The 15,015-nt window shown below is 33.2% G+C and overlaps 1 protein-coding gene across 3 annotated transcripts; it reads right to left on the reverse strand.

The window, feature by feature from the left end:
• Window positions 1–9,395: 9,395 nt before the first annotated feature.
• Window positions 9,396–14,809, reverse strand: LOC111696862 (uncharacterized). 3 transcript variants are annotated; one of them, XM_023466611.1, is made up of 7 exons: window positions 14,345–14,809; window positions 13,740–13,829; window positions 12,901–12,965; window positions 12,028–12,212; window positions 10,319–11,507; window positions 10,020–10,178; window positions 9,396–9,602 (listed from the first exon to the last, which is right to left on the reverse strand). In XM_023466611.1, exons 1-5 carry the CDS (start codon window positions 14,778–14,780, stop codon window positions 10,538–10,540), a joined length of 1,746 nt encoding a protein of 581 aa, XP_023322379.1. In that variant the 5' UTR covers window positions 14,781–14,809; the 3' UTR covers window positions 9,396–9,602; window positions 10,020–10,178; window positions 10,319–10,537. The 3 variants fall into 3 exon arrangements, with proteins under 3 accessions (XP_023322379.1, XP_023322378.1, XP_023322377.1); XM_023466610.1 differs by having other exon boundaries at window positions 9,396–9,582; window positions 10,020–11,507; XM_023466609.1 differs by having other exon boundaries at window positions 10,020–11,507.
• Between the last annotated feature and the right edge of the window lie 206 nt (window positions 14,810–15,015).

Raw genomic sequence — 15,015 nt, forward strand, 5'->3', positions numbered from 1 at the left:
GTTAATTTCATAAAATAAAATACTAAATGTATGTACTTATTTTAGCCAAAATACATACAGGGTGTCCCACGAAACAAGACAGTTGGTGAATAGTTTAGACTGTCTTCTTCCATAATTTGATACCAAAGAAAATAATAAAATATTATACATAATATTATACATATTATAGTAAAATTGATTTGAGTAAAAGATTTTGTTAACGAAATAAACTGCAAAAAGCCTTTTATATCAAAATACAGTATATGTAAGACGACATTCAAAACTATTTATTAACTGTCATGTTTCGTGGGACACTCTGTAACTATCTAAAATATTTGACAATTAATCTGCAGGGGCCCGTTAAGTAAAAAGTAAGAACAGCCTCAGCCCTAGCGATGATAGCGATGATTATATCTAAGCTAATGTAGGAGGAAAAGTGAAAACCCGAAATTTTGATAAATCTAGATAATTCCAGTTTTAAATTACGAAACCTATAGGGTGTCCCATAAAAGTTTTTGGATACTTCAGATATAATTATTTTACATTTTTTTTAACCTTCACAATCTTTATATAACCTTTCTCCGATTGACACCATTTAGGTGTTAGTAGGATTGTGGGACTATACTGAGAAAAATACAAGTACAGGGTGTCCCAATAAAAATGGGAATTCAGTGACAAATTCGATATCGTCTTTATAATAAATTCTTTGATTTAGTATAGTGATACCTACCGAGAAAGCTGTAATCTGTAAGAGTTTCGTCTGCTATGTTTACAATTTGTTTGTTTATATTTTTACTGCATAAGGGTGTACTTAGTAAAACAAGAAAATTGCTGTATACAAACAGAGTAAACTTGTCCGTCTTCACTGTTCATCTTGCGGAGACATTTTAAAGTATAAACACATCTTTATAGTCTTTTACCCTTTTCATGAAATAAACTCTAGGCAGACATAATAATCGTATGGCTTTTGAAATTATGTATTACAATGCTAATTCATAACAAAGCCGATATCCGATTCGTCACTGAATTCCCATGTTTTTTGGGACACCCTGTAGTTTGAGGTTTTCAAGCACATGTTTTTTTCTCCATTAAATGATTTATTTGAAAATTTTCAACCACATTCTATAATCGATTTGCTCATTGAGGGAGAGGGTGCAGAGGCGCCATGATCCCCGCAAAAATGATCTCCGAACCTCAGGATTTACAGTTTTGCGGGGCCTGGAGGTAATTCTGCAAATCCTGAGGTTCGGAGATCATTTTTGCGGGGATCATGGCGCCTCTGCACCCCCTCCCTAGCTCATTAGTCATTAAATAAAATTGAAAAATAACATATAAAATAATTCTTTAGTTTTTTGCTTGGAAGAGATGGGGTACTTTTGTGGCTCGAGGAAAAAATCCGCAATTTTTTTTTCCTTTTAATTTTAAAAACAAGTATAAGCATGCAATATTTATTAAATTCTAAAATTTCATCAACATAGATGCACAGAAATGGAGAAAATCGGCAAAATTGTATTTACAGTGATAACCAGAAAACTCAAGTTATAACTTTGATTTAAGTGTTTGCTTTGTAACAACATTTAAGTATTGCATTTAGGGTTTCCATTCGCAAAACTTTTGCGCAATTTTTGCGGAACGAAACGCAATATTTTTCTTTCTTTGCGCATCAATTTTGCGCGAAAAAACAACAATTTGCGCAATCATTCGCAAAAGTCATTTCGCGCAAAATTGCCCTATTCCGCTTTTGCGAAACTCAAGTTTTGCGCAATTCCGTAACAAGAGTTTTGCGCAAATCCGCAATTTCGTAAAAATCAAACGGTTGGTGACGGTGTGTGTTTCTTAGAATTCAATTCTGGAAAAATCTTGTTTTGGAATGTCTTCCTATTGGTCACTTTTACATAATTGACCAATGACAATTAAGAAGAGTTCAAATCTCACAATTTTCTCGACAATTTTAGTTTTGGACATGCATATTTCCTAAAAGTGGATTCTTCAGGCATTGGTTACAGTCTTGCATTATTTTATATGAGATTAAAAAGATTTCAGAAATTTGATTAAAAAAATTTAAGAATACAATTCATACTCATGATTAAGCAAAGCTTTTAAGGCCAGGTCACTTGAAATTATTCAATAGGCTTAAAATATTGCCAAGTTTCAAACTCTCTAATTTCTATTTTATTAATTTTGGTCCCTTAATTTAAACTTTTTGTAACTGGAAGTATAATCGTTATCATACTTGTATGTTAATATTTTTTTTGTATATGGAATAATCTTCAGTTGTTTAATTCTAAGCTTAGAATATCAATTTTTGACAATGTGCCTAAAAAGTTACATTTTGCGTAAAACTTGCGGTTTTGCGCAAAAACTTGCGGTTTTGCGCAAATTGCGCAAAACTAAATTTTCGTTTCATGCGCAACTTTCGCAAAAAATATTTCCGGTTTTGCGCAAATTGCGCAAAATAAATAGCGCAAAACCGCGCAAAACTCATTGCGTTTCATGCGCAAAAATAGCGCAAAAGTTCGCAAAAATAAAATTTGCGCGAACAAAAGATTTAGCCATTTCGTGGAAACCCTAATTGCATTTAAGTATTGCTATAAAGTCGTCTTCCAGTTTCTGGCTTTCACTTTCTTGGTTCTACTGTAATTGTTTAAGCAAGGATATGAATTCAAGGGACCGTTGTTAATCAGCTGATGCCTGGTGAACAACGATGTCCTCTATCTGAGAATTAGAGCGGTGAAATGTCTGCAGAAGAATGGAGATATTTTTTATTTGATCCACCTTGAATTAGTTTTAAATTTAAACTGTCAAGTAAAAGAAAAATGATATTAACTATCATGAATATTATTGTTTCATAATTTCAGGACAATGTTCAATGTCCCTCAAAACATAAAACCAGTTTTTGGTATATGTGATGTTTGTTACTGTTCCAAATTAAAGAATATTTACCAACTTTTTTAACCGGAAACTTCCACCGAAATAAATCAACCTCCCCCCCCTCCCCCATTTATCTGTGTGTCTTTCTGGGACATGGTTTTTAATTGCTGAAATTGGGACACTTTTCAAAGAAAGATTTACCTTCTTAAACCCTGATCTTCTATTGAAACTAGACACTGCATCTGATCTGGGTGTTATTATAAACGATTTATCAAATGCCAGAAACAAATTATTTACTAGTTTGCAGAGGGGAGGATGGCAGATTTATTTAATAGTTTGCGGAGGGGAGGATGGCAGATTTATTTTCTAGTTTGCAGAGAGGAGGATGGCAGATTTAATTACTAGTTTGAAGAGGGGAGGATGGCAGATTTAATTACTAGTTTGAAGAGGGGAGGATGGCAGATTTATTTAATAGTTTGCAGAGAGGAGGATGGCAGATCTATTAACTAGTTTGCAGAGGGGAGGGTGGTAGATTTATTTAATAGTTTGCGAAGGGGAGCATGGCAGATTTATTTGATAGTTTGCAGAGGGAAGGATGGTAGATTTATTTGATAGTTTCCAGAGGGGAGGATGGTAGATTTATTTACTAGTTTGAAGAGGGGAGGATGGCAAATTTATTTAATAGTTTGTAGAGGGGAGGGTGGTTGATTTATTTACTAGAAATTAATATGAAATTTAAAACAGCTCTCCTAATTTACGAATTAATGATTCTTTTATCCTTGACGTGCAAAACACAATTGGAATATTCTAAATAAAAAGTTTCTTTGTCTGTCTGTTTGTTTTTTGTATCCAATAAGCGTGAAAACGGCAGGATCAATGAGACCCAATTTTTTGTTGGACCTCACATGGCCCCAGAGAAGGTCTAATCATGGTGAGAATATAAAAAGTATTTCCCTCAAAAAAGTTTTAATAAATGTGAACTATTTTAAATCCCCAAATTAAAAGAGACTTTTTTTTGTTATTGTTTAATGATGTAAAAAGAGAAAATGCTTACAAATAAAAACACTTAAAACTTGATAAAGCTAAAAATGGGGGTAAAAGTAAAATTTTGGAAAAAAATAGTTTGGTAGTGATATTATATCTTCTTTATTCTTGTAATAAAATAATAAAAATATCAAAATTGAAATAACACATAGATTGTATACATTGTTTGTGTATCGTATCAACTTAACTCAAATTTCCATGGTTGCATTAAGAAGGTAAAAATATCAAAATTGAAATAACACATAGATTTTATACATTGTTTGTGTATCGTATCAACTCAAATTTCCATAGTTGTATTAAGAAGGTAAACATGTCTGAACTTGTTTCTATGAAAATAAACGTATTACCAAACCCTAAAGACAGAGTTATCATGGGAATTTTTCTAGAAAACACTGTTCCTTTTTGGTTTGTATGAGGTAGCTGCAGCCTTTGGTTACTTTCAAGCTTTAATTTCAATTCATTTTTGTACATCTCAAAATATATCTGAATTAGACGCTCAAAAAAAAATTTTCGATAAACATTTTTTGAGCCTTTTTCTTACAAAATGGTGCAAAGTTTAAGGTAAGTTTTTTATTTCAAACCCTGAAGATCCATGCCACCTCTCCCTCGTTTGCGCCTTCTTTTAAATTTTTACTTCTGAAACTAAAGAAAAGTTTATTTATCAATTTCTGATTGATTGTAAATGTCAAAGGATTTCTTTCTTGCACTTAGGAACTATTTAACTAACTAAGTGTCGCCGTTAAATTTTCTTTATACTCACTCCAGAAAATGAGAAAAATGTTCTTCCATAAACTTTGCTTGTCTGTCTCTTTGTTTGTTTGTATCCAATAGACGTCAAAAGGACTGAACCGATCGGGCCCTATTTTTCGGTGGGACCTCACATGAACCCAGGAAAGTTTTATGAATGATCAGAATAGAATTTCAAGAATTTTCCTTCAAAAAATTTCGATTTCATAAACTTTGAAATTCCATGAAAATTCATATATAATTCGCAAACTTTTTTATTTTTGTTTTTAATGTATACAAAGAGAAAATTCACGAAGCAACAATTAAAAATTGAAATATAAGACGGGTGCACAGCGCCCTGAAAGCCTAGTACTCTATAAAAATAAACTGCAACTGCATGCGTTATTTAGTATTTGAAACCACTATTCTTAATTGTATTGTATTACCGTAGAAAAATTTATTACTTTAAAATATTGACACATAAAATTCCATGCATTAAAATTAATCTCAACTTCTCAAGTCCAATTGTGTATTGTACATTCGCCTTTCAAACTTCTTTATAATTAAAAGTGTATAAAATAGCCAAAGTAAGTAATTGTTGACAGATAACAGCAACACACCAGACAAATTTGAATAAAAGACCCGTTGAGATTCTGGTGGGGGATATTTATTTCCCCAGACTCTTATATCCCAGTCGGTCGTAGCAATACACACAACAGAATTGTCCCGTCTCAAGAAAATCGATAACAAAAGCTTTATTTCCTAAAAAAAATAACATAAATTATAGATCATGGTTACATGTACAATGTTGTAATGAATGTTAATAATAAAAAAAATCTTACGATTTAATAGGGGATGATAGGGGAACTTATTGTTGATTGGTATTGAAATGCTTTTTATAAACTTCTGAAAAAGTTACAGAGCGTCCCATATCATATTAGATTATCTCCAATCTTTAACGCCAAAATACGCACATAATACTCACAAAATCTAGCATTTTCTGCAAAAAAAATTTCTATTAGCCTAATTAAATTTTTTAAAATGATTCATTCTTCTTAAATTTTCTGATGTATCCCGGAAATTGTAATTTAGACCCATTGACGCGGTCTAATTTGATGTGGGACACCCTGTACATTTTGAATATTTAATGAAATTCACTGATGTTTTATATGAAACTATTCTTGTTTAACTTTAATGATTTCACAATAAACGAAAAATGTTTTAGGCTCCATGAGGCGGAGTACAAAGTAATTGCGGGCTGAAATTTGGTTTGGTTTTGTCTCCGAGAGGAGGTTTTAAGTTGAAGACGACATTATTCAGAGGTCTTAAAGTTAATGGTTAACAGTAATGTTTACTTTACATATTTTTTCATTTTTGAAACGGTTTAAACTTGGTCCCTGCATTTTTGCTTAAATATTTAAGAAATTTACAAATCCAAGCAACATTGAAGAGGTGAGGAAAACTTCTGAGATGAGATTGAGAAGTCGTCTTCGATTTAACTTATTTATTATGGTTTTTATTTTATAAGTAACCATCTTTGTTAAAAAGTATTCAATAAATTCGAAAAATGTTGAAATAATATAAAACTGAATTTTTTTCTTCTGAGCCGGAATCCTATAAGAAATTTTTCTTTCGGCCGTTCTTTGACTTCTTGGTCCGACGAAAGTCGTCTTTATCCAGATTTTATTGATCTCAAAAATATGCACCATGAAAACAGATTTTAATCGTTTAATTTGAAACGTAACGCTGCAGCTGATTTGACTAGTTGAGTATAAAGTAGGGTTAAAAATCTACAGTAAACATGTAACCCATAAATTCCGTTTTTAAATAATCTATTTTGACAGTTTAGAAAAACTATAATATATTTATAAATGGTGAGCGCTTGCTTAAATAAAATTTCTATTCATGTTGCTTTTCATATATTACTTAGTTCAGGCTCGTAGCTAGGGGGCACAGGGGCACGTGCAACCCCCCCCCCCCTTTTGCCGAAGGGGCACACTATGTGAGACAAAAAAGAAAAATTTAAAAATTAAAAGAAGGAAACGAATAACGAAAGAAAAACGGGAAAGGGGGAGACATTTGGCAAAATTTATTTAATAATTAATATTTAATAATTTATTATTGTTATGTGATTATTTTTTCTTCAAATCGAAGAAAAATTTAGTGCTTTTTGAAATTATTTGGAAATTTCTATTTGAATTCGAAAATGCCGTCCGATGAATATCACACGTTATTTTGTGTATTGTGAGGCGGCTAGGATATCCATCTTGTAAGGAAGTTTAAAACAGGAAAAAATTATAAGTTCCAAAACGGGTTCAGGTCCTATTTCTTATTGCATGCACCAACAGTGCTAGGCTTTCCATTTTGATGCATATCCTGAAAATTGAATTTCCGAATTGCAAGTGCTTACTGCTTAGGATCCATTTGATTTTGATGTGGATCCGAATCCTGGATTTTTCTGAAGTTTTTTGTTGATATTTTGACTCTTGGATCCGGATCCTAAACACTGCCGAATAGTAATCATTGTCTCATTTCCGAAACAAACTCCACTTTCCCGTTATTTGAGTATAATTCGAAATTCAAAACAAAACTATTTTTCATAACTTACAAAATAAATCACTGAAAACAACAAAATTGTCTCCAGAATACTAAAATAATTGCTGAATTAGAATCAGGTTTCCACATTTTATTTGTTAATTGAGAGATAAAGATGATTAATTTTCCAGCATTTTTATTAGCATTTCTTGTTAAATAAGTATATAGAGAACAAACTAATATTGATATTTTTATTTCTCAATGCATGGCGTAATGATCTTAAAATTATGGAAGAAGTATTCTTATGTTTTCTACTATTCGAGTAGATTTTATCTTATACAAATTTTTTGTTCCGAAAGTGCGTAAAGGCTTGAAAATTGGCAATATGAATTTGAGTAAATGATTCGAAATCAGAATATATGTTCCCCACGCAACATTAGCTGAAATGCGGTAACTGTTAACAACGTGTCTTGCTTAAATTTTTAACATGGTTACCCACAAGGGATTAGACTTCAGAGACGAAATTTGTTTGAATGCAGAAACCAAAAATCAAGCTTTAAATCGTCATATTTTCTGAGTTTCAGGTCGTCTTTACAGTCTCATCCTTTGTGGGTAACCCTGTATTTACAGAATGTCCCTCTAAACATAACAGTAGCAAGACAATTTGAAAGTCGTCTTTGATCGTTGTATTTATTTGAGACAAATTCAGTAGTGAACCTTTTTAACATGAATGATTCTTGAAACATTACCACAAAATTCTCCAAGGCTTGGGATTTTCAAAATCTGGTCTGTCATTTTTGTGCTGTAAATATGTATTACCGGAGATATTGCGAATTTCGTTCAGATTTTAATTTTATCAAATAAATCCCAAAATTGTCCAAATTCTCCGGTAATACTAATATTTAAAGTACAAAATAGGCAGACCACATTTTGGAAATAGAAAGACTAGTAAATTCTGTAATTACTAGATCTTTAATTTTACTTATAAAATTAGGCTTATGAAAAAATTGCGTGATTATTTTAAAGATCAAAGACGACCATCAACGACCCATTTTAAATAAATGTACTGTTTTGTTCTGGGAGGGAGGAAATCCCCGGACGCCATGAGCCTCCGCTATGCAGACACTATGCAGAAATGAGCATTCACAATACATCAAAATATGACTGTGTAATACAGGAGGTTTTTTAAAACTTGTGTTTTATTTCTAAGAAAGATTTTTTCAAATTTTTCGAGGTAGTGAATGAGAGTTTTCTCAAATGAGAAGTATTTATCAATTATCATAAATAGTTACTAATTTTGACTAAGTGGTATTTAAGACTTTAAGCATTTTTTACATGAAAAGGAAAATATTTAAAGAAAAAAATTTGAATTAAATTTCATTTCATCTTTTAAAATCTTTGATTTAAGTGATGCCTTTTTTTGTAGTTCAAAATAAATCTAGAAAATTTTATTTAAGTACAAAACAGACTGAATTTACTCCAGAAATATTTCTCCAATGTCTTCCTTGCTGCGTAAGAAATGTTTAAAGTTTTAGTATAAATTTTATAAACCACTTCCCGAGTCTATATATGTTTATAATCATGACAATCAATAAATAAATCTAATCTGAAGTAAAATTCTTATGCCACTATGTCAAAAAAAATTGTCAACTTTTTTCATTACAATTGAAAACAAAGATTTAAAAAAGCTGTGCTGTATGGTAGAGGCTCGATTACTGCATAGCGGAGGCTCGGTCTGCCTAGCATTTCTAGGAGGCTTATGTCTGCAAAGCGGAGGCTCATGACGTCCAGTTGTTCCCTCCCTCGTTCTGCATGGCTGGGATAAAAAAGATTTTTACGCTTGAAAAAGATAACTTTACAGATTTGACCCATTACTGACACTGACCCATTACTTGCACTAAGTGTTAGAAATAGGGTTGGCACTAATGTCCCCTGAAATTAAGAATTCAGAAATATAACTTTATGACACGAAATTTGGAGCGGCCCACGGTCCTCTATATATTAGCATAGCTTGGTCAAGATATTGTGACCTACCCCTAAATAATAACAAACCTTGTATTTTATGTAAATTTTGTTCCAAAAAAAATTTCTTAAATAATTTAAGAGAAAAAAGATGAAGTAGATGTTAAATACAACAGAAAAAATCATTTTTTTTGCAACACTGCCTGTACAATAACTTCACATTGTAATATCATTTATAAGTATTTAACCCCCCGGCAACCCCTTCAATAAAATGCACATTTACAGATAATAACTTTATTATATTTTGTACAAAAGTATAAAAAACATCTGAATAATGCCATTGTTCTGGATTAACTAGAATTTAGATTAGAAAATAAGAATAAAATGCATGAATGGCAATGGATTGTCACATGTGGGGAGTGCTGCAAGCACACCCACTTAATTTAAGGCCCTTAGAGGTATTATCTACATATAAAATTTTCTATCTACAGAAGAATATATAAATATCAGATCCACAGGTGTGTGGGGGGGTCGTGATATGATAAGGTCTGATTTGAAAAATGGGGATTCTTAGAAGTTAAAATACAGGGGCTTTGTTAGGTAATAGTTACGCTTGAAAAAAAAGCGCAACAACAGAGGTAGGTTAGGTAATAGATAGAAAGATAAATAGGCTGGGAATATTAATTTAATGATATCAGAATTCTCGACAATAAGCTTGATTCAAATATTTAAACTTCTATTAAAACTGTATTTAAAATAATATGGCTCCTTTCCACCATAAAACCAGTTTTGAAAACAAGTTTTTACGGCGCAAACAAGGATTTTAAATCAGAAAAAATCTAACTGAAGTTAAAAAAAAAACGAAAAAGTATTTAGCAAGAAGAAATATGTGAATCAATCACCTGAGATTTAAAGTCTGTTGTCATGTAATTTAGCAATTAATTTATTAATTCAAATCAACTGCCTCAAAATAGGCGGGCGTTTAAAAAAAAGGATAATTTCATAGCTTTCATTCGTTACTTTGTCTCAGTCTAACTTTTACTTGTATATTTACAAATGTGCTAAAAAAGATGTTCAAAATCAGCTGAATTAAATTCAAATAAGGATTGGTCAGTGGGTTTTACAAATTAGCCAAATTTCTGTAAATCTTTTAAGTCCAGCTTTAATATTGAAATTTCGTTTTCATCAACTTATTGAACACCTTTATGGGTCGAAATAAAACGAACACAATGTCCGTTAAGTCATCAATTCATTAATTTACATGAAATTTCTGTGTGAATTTTCTCGAGGGTTGTTTTCTTAAATCAACCCTACTATACAGTGGACTAGTAGTCCAGTATTCAGTCTAAACTAGTCCATGGTTCTAGTCGCAAGTAGGGCGAATACAGGACGAATCTTTAGTTTTGTTCTTCACCGACTCTTATCGAGTCTCCTCACTATAGTTATGCTGATACTTGAGATATGATTTCATGCTCCTGGGTAGGACAAGGTTATTTATCTCACCTTCCTCTAACCTCTTCTTGCCCAGGCACTGTCTGATCTTCAGCCTAGAAAGGTTGAGCAGACTGAGTGGTCCTCCTTCTAACCCGTTTAAATACCGCATAGTTATCTCACAGTGTCCCCAGACAGCGCTAATTATAACGTAAACTTTTTTCCCGCGCAGTCCTGTGTGCGCGGTGCCAAGGTAATTTCCCTCGACCATGAAAGACATTGTACCCTCGTCCATGTCGAGGACCATGATAAACTTATCGGGCACCTGGAAAGTCTCGTCCGGGGCTAGACAGGCGGGATAGGTCACACCCGGCCTGTTGTTACTGTCGTGGTACGCCTTGTTCCTACCAAGGTCCCAGCCCCAGGTTTGATCATTGTTCCCTATCAGGGATTGATATCCAACTGAGTGTAGGGGCGCCTCGTTAGTAGCGACACCAACAACAGCATGTGTACCACGCTGTTGAACCGGCCACGTCAACTCAAACACATGAAGACCTGTCTCGTAGCCGATCTTGGACCGGATAGAATCTGTTGACTGTGCGACCGGATGCCGGTGGAGAGTGAGCAGATCGTCTTCTTTAACGTAGATGTTAAGTGATCTATCCTCTTGGTTCCAGGAGTTAGCTTCCATCACCTCTCTGCTGGCTGGGGGCATGTCGAGCAACAGTTGGATCCTCGAGGACATGCGCACCTTGCTGATGGGAAACCCGCGACCGTGCGTCGTCTTTGTTGCACCCGGAGCACTCGTCTCTTTGTTTGAATTTTGGGGACCGCGCGTCACGTTGCTGCGTCTTACTCTTTGGTCGCGTCTGCGGTTGCGCTCTAACGAGCCCCGCGAATCATAAGGGGAATCTCTTGAGGTTCGGACGGGTCGACGTTCAATCCGTGGCTTGGAAGATCTAAATATAAATTAAATTAGTGTCACATGGTATTTTACCAACAAAAAATCATATTTGTATTTACTGCTAATCTTTTAATCTACAGCTTTCGCTGCTACGGCTGTGTATGAAGGTACATTCAGTTCTGTACTACGTATACGTGTCTTAGCAACATCAGTGTCTAAAAGCATACAAAATTCATATTTCAACAATGTCATATAGTACAGAGAGATAAAACATGTCGAGATATAAGATACTTTGACATAATGTATAAAGTTTTAACAACTCATATTTTTTCCTAATCTTTTAGCAGATAAATCGGGACCAAGGTTTTACTCAGGAACCCGTAAACTATAAATATTTTAAAATATTGAAATTATATAACAAACAAAATATTAAAAATTAACTCCATCATAAAACTTGGCTTAGCATTAAAATTGTTAATTATGTTTTTTGTTTTTAACATTGTTTAAATTTCTCAAAATCTAGATTTCTAATGATACAATAATTTTTGGAAGATTTTGATAGAATAAGATTTGACCTGGATGAAGATGATCTAGATTCTGTCTGAGGTCTATTCTCCCTGCTCTCTCTAGGTTCTCTATCCCTGGCATCTCTGTACCGGATATTGTAGATGATACGACCCTTGTACCGTTTCCGGCGGCGCAGTCGTCCCTCGAACTTAAAGCTCTCATAGATAACAATCTCATTAGGACGCAGGTGACCCTGAAAACAATATCTTTCGTTAATTCTAGTTTTATAAATTGAGTTTTAATGCATCTGGAGAGTTACGTGCGTATCTTTATTCTTTTTACTGTTGCTCAGTTAAGAGGAAAAATGGACCGTTGTGAATCGGGACCGGACCTTTTAATTAGAGTCACTGGAAATTCCGTTCAAAGTCCTTTTTCACATCGAACGACATTTTAAAAGTTTTGAAATTATCCAATAATCCATGGGAAACAATGCACTTTATGGAAAAAAGGAAGTTTTTATTGATCAAAATTCAAGGCAAAAACTCTAATCTTTTTTCATTGATTAAAAACAATAAAACAAGGTTATTTAATCTTTCTGTATTCCCGAGACAAAACCTTGAAGAATTGACAAGAGGAGCACAGGTTGAATAAAGAAGACCATTATGTTGTATAACAAGCCACAATCTTGTCAAAACTGGAAACAGAACAATATAAATTTCAATGAAAGGATAAAACATGGCGACAAGCTTTATACATAATAACACCGACGTCCGAAAAATAGATAAGTCTGAACATTAAGAATTAAAATTGAAAATATTGCAAAATTTATCAATTAAAGGTTTCAAGGGTACAGTTGTGAATCGGGCATTGCCATTTCTGCTTGGAGGGTCACTTGGAATTACGCTTGAAGTCTATTTAAGTAAAAAAAATGTTTAGTTTACCTGACATCCAATAGGACAATGTATTGTACACCGATGTCTTTCATCAATATAATCACGTGCAGTTCCTAAAGAAATATGTTTTTAAAAATTCGTAAAAAAATTGGAAAATTAACAAGTCTTGGACACAAAATTATGAAACAATTCTTATTAAAATCAAAATAATTATCTCAAGAACCAGATTCTAAAGCTTAAAAAAACGTTTGAAATTCAGGTTTAATTTTTTATTCTCTAAACCCGAACAGAAGTTAAAAAGCTCAGAATTTACAACATCGTTCACACTGTATTTTTACTAAAAATGTTAGTATACTAATGTAAAAGGTCTTCGGGACACCTTAGAATAAGATCAAAACAATAACAAGGATGGTAATCAAAGGTTGGAATTTTCTTATTAGATCAGATTTTAAATCATTGATTATTAACTGTTAATATTTTTCTTCACAAAAGTATGATATCCTTTAATATATAATAAAGTTTTTTTTCGAACTTTTGCTTTATCAATACTTTAATATAATTTTACCAGAAATCCAAACTTGAAAGAACTTAAAAAAATTTATCTGTAAAATTCTAGATTTCAACCTTATCAATGAACACGATAACATCGCAAAAAATATTGTGTTAAATCTATATTAACAACCTGTAAAATGTAGATACGTAAATAAATATCTAGATCTTAAAAAAAAATATTTTTCTTTTTTATTATTATTAAACTAGTTACTTAGCGGTCCTAATTTATTCCAGTAAAATGTATGCAAACACCACCCCCCTCACATATTATCACTTAGGTTTTGATTTTTTAAATCGATATGATCTTAGTTAACAAAATTTATAATCCTGCTCACCAGTGTGATCAAGTCCATGGATCATATCAGTCTCATCAATATCTGGTAGATCTTCTTCCTCTAGTATCTGAATATCCAGGTTCTCTTCACCTACAATATCAGATTCATCACAATATAAAACTCAAAAATATGGAAACATAAAGATATTGAAACACAAAGGAGAAAGCCCGGAAAGAACCCTCAAGGATTCTTCTGGATGATAATAATAATAATAACGATAACTTTAAACATAAATATATAATATTGAATGAAAAAGAAAGTGATATTTAAATATTCAATTACGCCAATATATTAACTGAAATTATTAAAATACTATCTTTAAAAAAATTTAGAACTGATCGTGCACTTGCAGAGATTAGTATTTAAAAGTACAAACAAAAAGCCGGTTTCAAATGCAGAAATAAATCCATGATATAAAACAGAAAAAAGAATGAGTTGCCAAGCGTGAAAATAGTCAAACACAGTTGCTAACCGACATTGCATACAAAAACTTCGGTTTATAAAAAGTTATATTATTATTCATTAAAACCCAATTGTGATTTTTATTTAAGCGTTTTCCTAAAATGTTAAAAATCTGTAATACAAAAGCGTTCCAGTATTATCACCTTTAAGCTGAGCCTCGAGATCAGCCTCCCCACCCTCGCCAACATGAATATATGCCATCCTATCCCCAGGAGGTAAATCCTCCTCACTATCCTCACTCTCTTCTTCTCCTCTCCATCCATCCTCCAACCTTCCCTCTGCCCTCCACACCTCTTCTCGACCCTCATCCCCTCGCCACTCCCCGGACACCCAATCCTCTCCCTCCTTCACGGGGCTCGTGGATCGAGCACGTTTTCGAGGATTTTCCAATTCACGAACACAGTTCGAGTCACCAATTCTTTTCTGATTCACAGTATCTGACAGTTCACATGTTTCGTCCAAGGATTCCATTGCTTTGACCTGAACACTTCTAGTCGTCCCGTCACTAGATTTTAATCTCACTTCCATTCGTCCTTGTTTCTGCCCTAGTAGTCCACTGCCACTTCGTGTACGTACCATTCTATCCTTGTATCATCTCATTCTTAGGTCTGAAATTATTAAAAATAAATACAAGTGACAAGTAGTTTCATCTGCAAAAATTTATCTTTAAATTTTCATGAACAGTCCTAACCAGGGGGATGATAGTTCTCTACCTGCCAGCATATAGAAGATGACCTAAGCTACAGTATAATCATCAACTACGCAGAACGCTCTCGGTGTAGTTCCCATCCTACATACTTAAGGATTAGCGTCC

The sequence above is a fragment of the Eurytemora carolleeae genome, unplaced genomic scaffold (genome assembly GCF_000591075.1).
Source record: "Eurytemora carolleeae unplaced genomic scaffold, Eaff_2.0 scaffold249, whole genome shotgun sequence".
Classification (NCBI taxonomy): Eukaryota; Metazoa; Arthropoda; class Copepoda; order Calanoida; family Temoridae; genus Eurytemora; species Eurytemora carolleeae.

Bases quoted from the DNA above. Each gene is read 5' to 3' on its own strand.
- LOC111696862 (XM_023466611.1), bottom strand. From the start codon at position 14,780: ATGGTACGTACACGAAGTGGCAGTGGACTACTAGGGCAGAAACAAGGA. The intron at 12,966-13,739 runs GTGAGCAGGATT...ATATTTCTTTAG, and splicing joins CCATGGACTTGATCACACTG to GAACTGCACGTGATTATATT. The intron at 12,213-12,900 runs GTAAACTAAACA...TATTGTTTTCAG, and splicing joins ATTGTCCTATTGGATGTCAG to GGTCACCTGCGTCCTAATGA.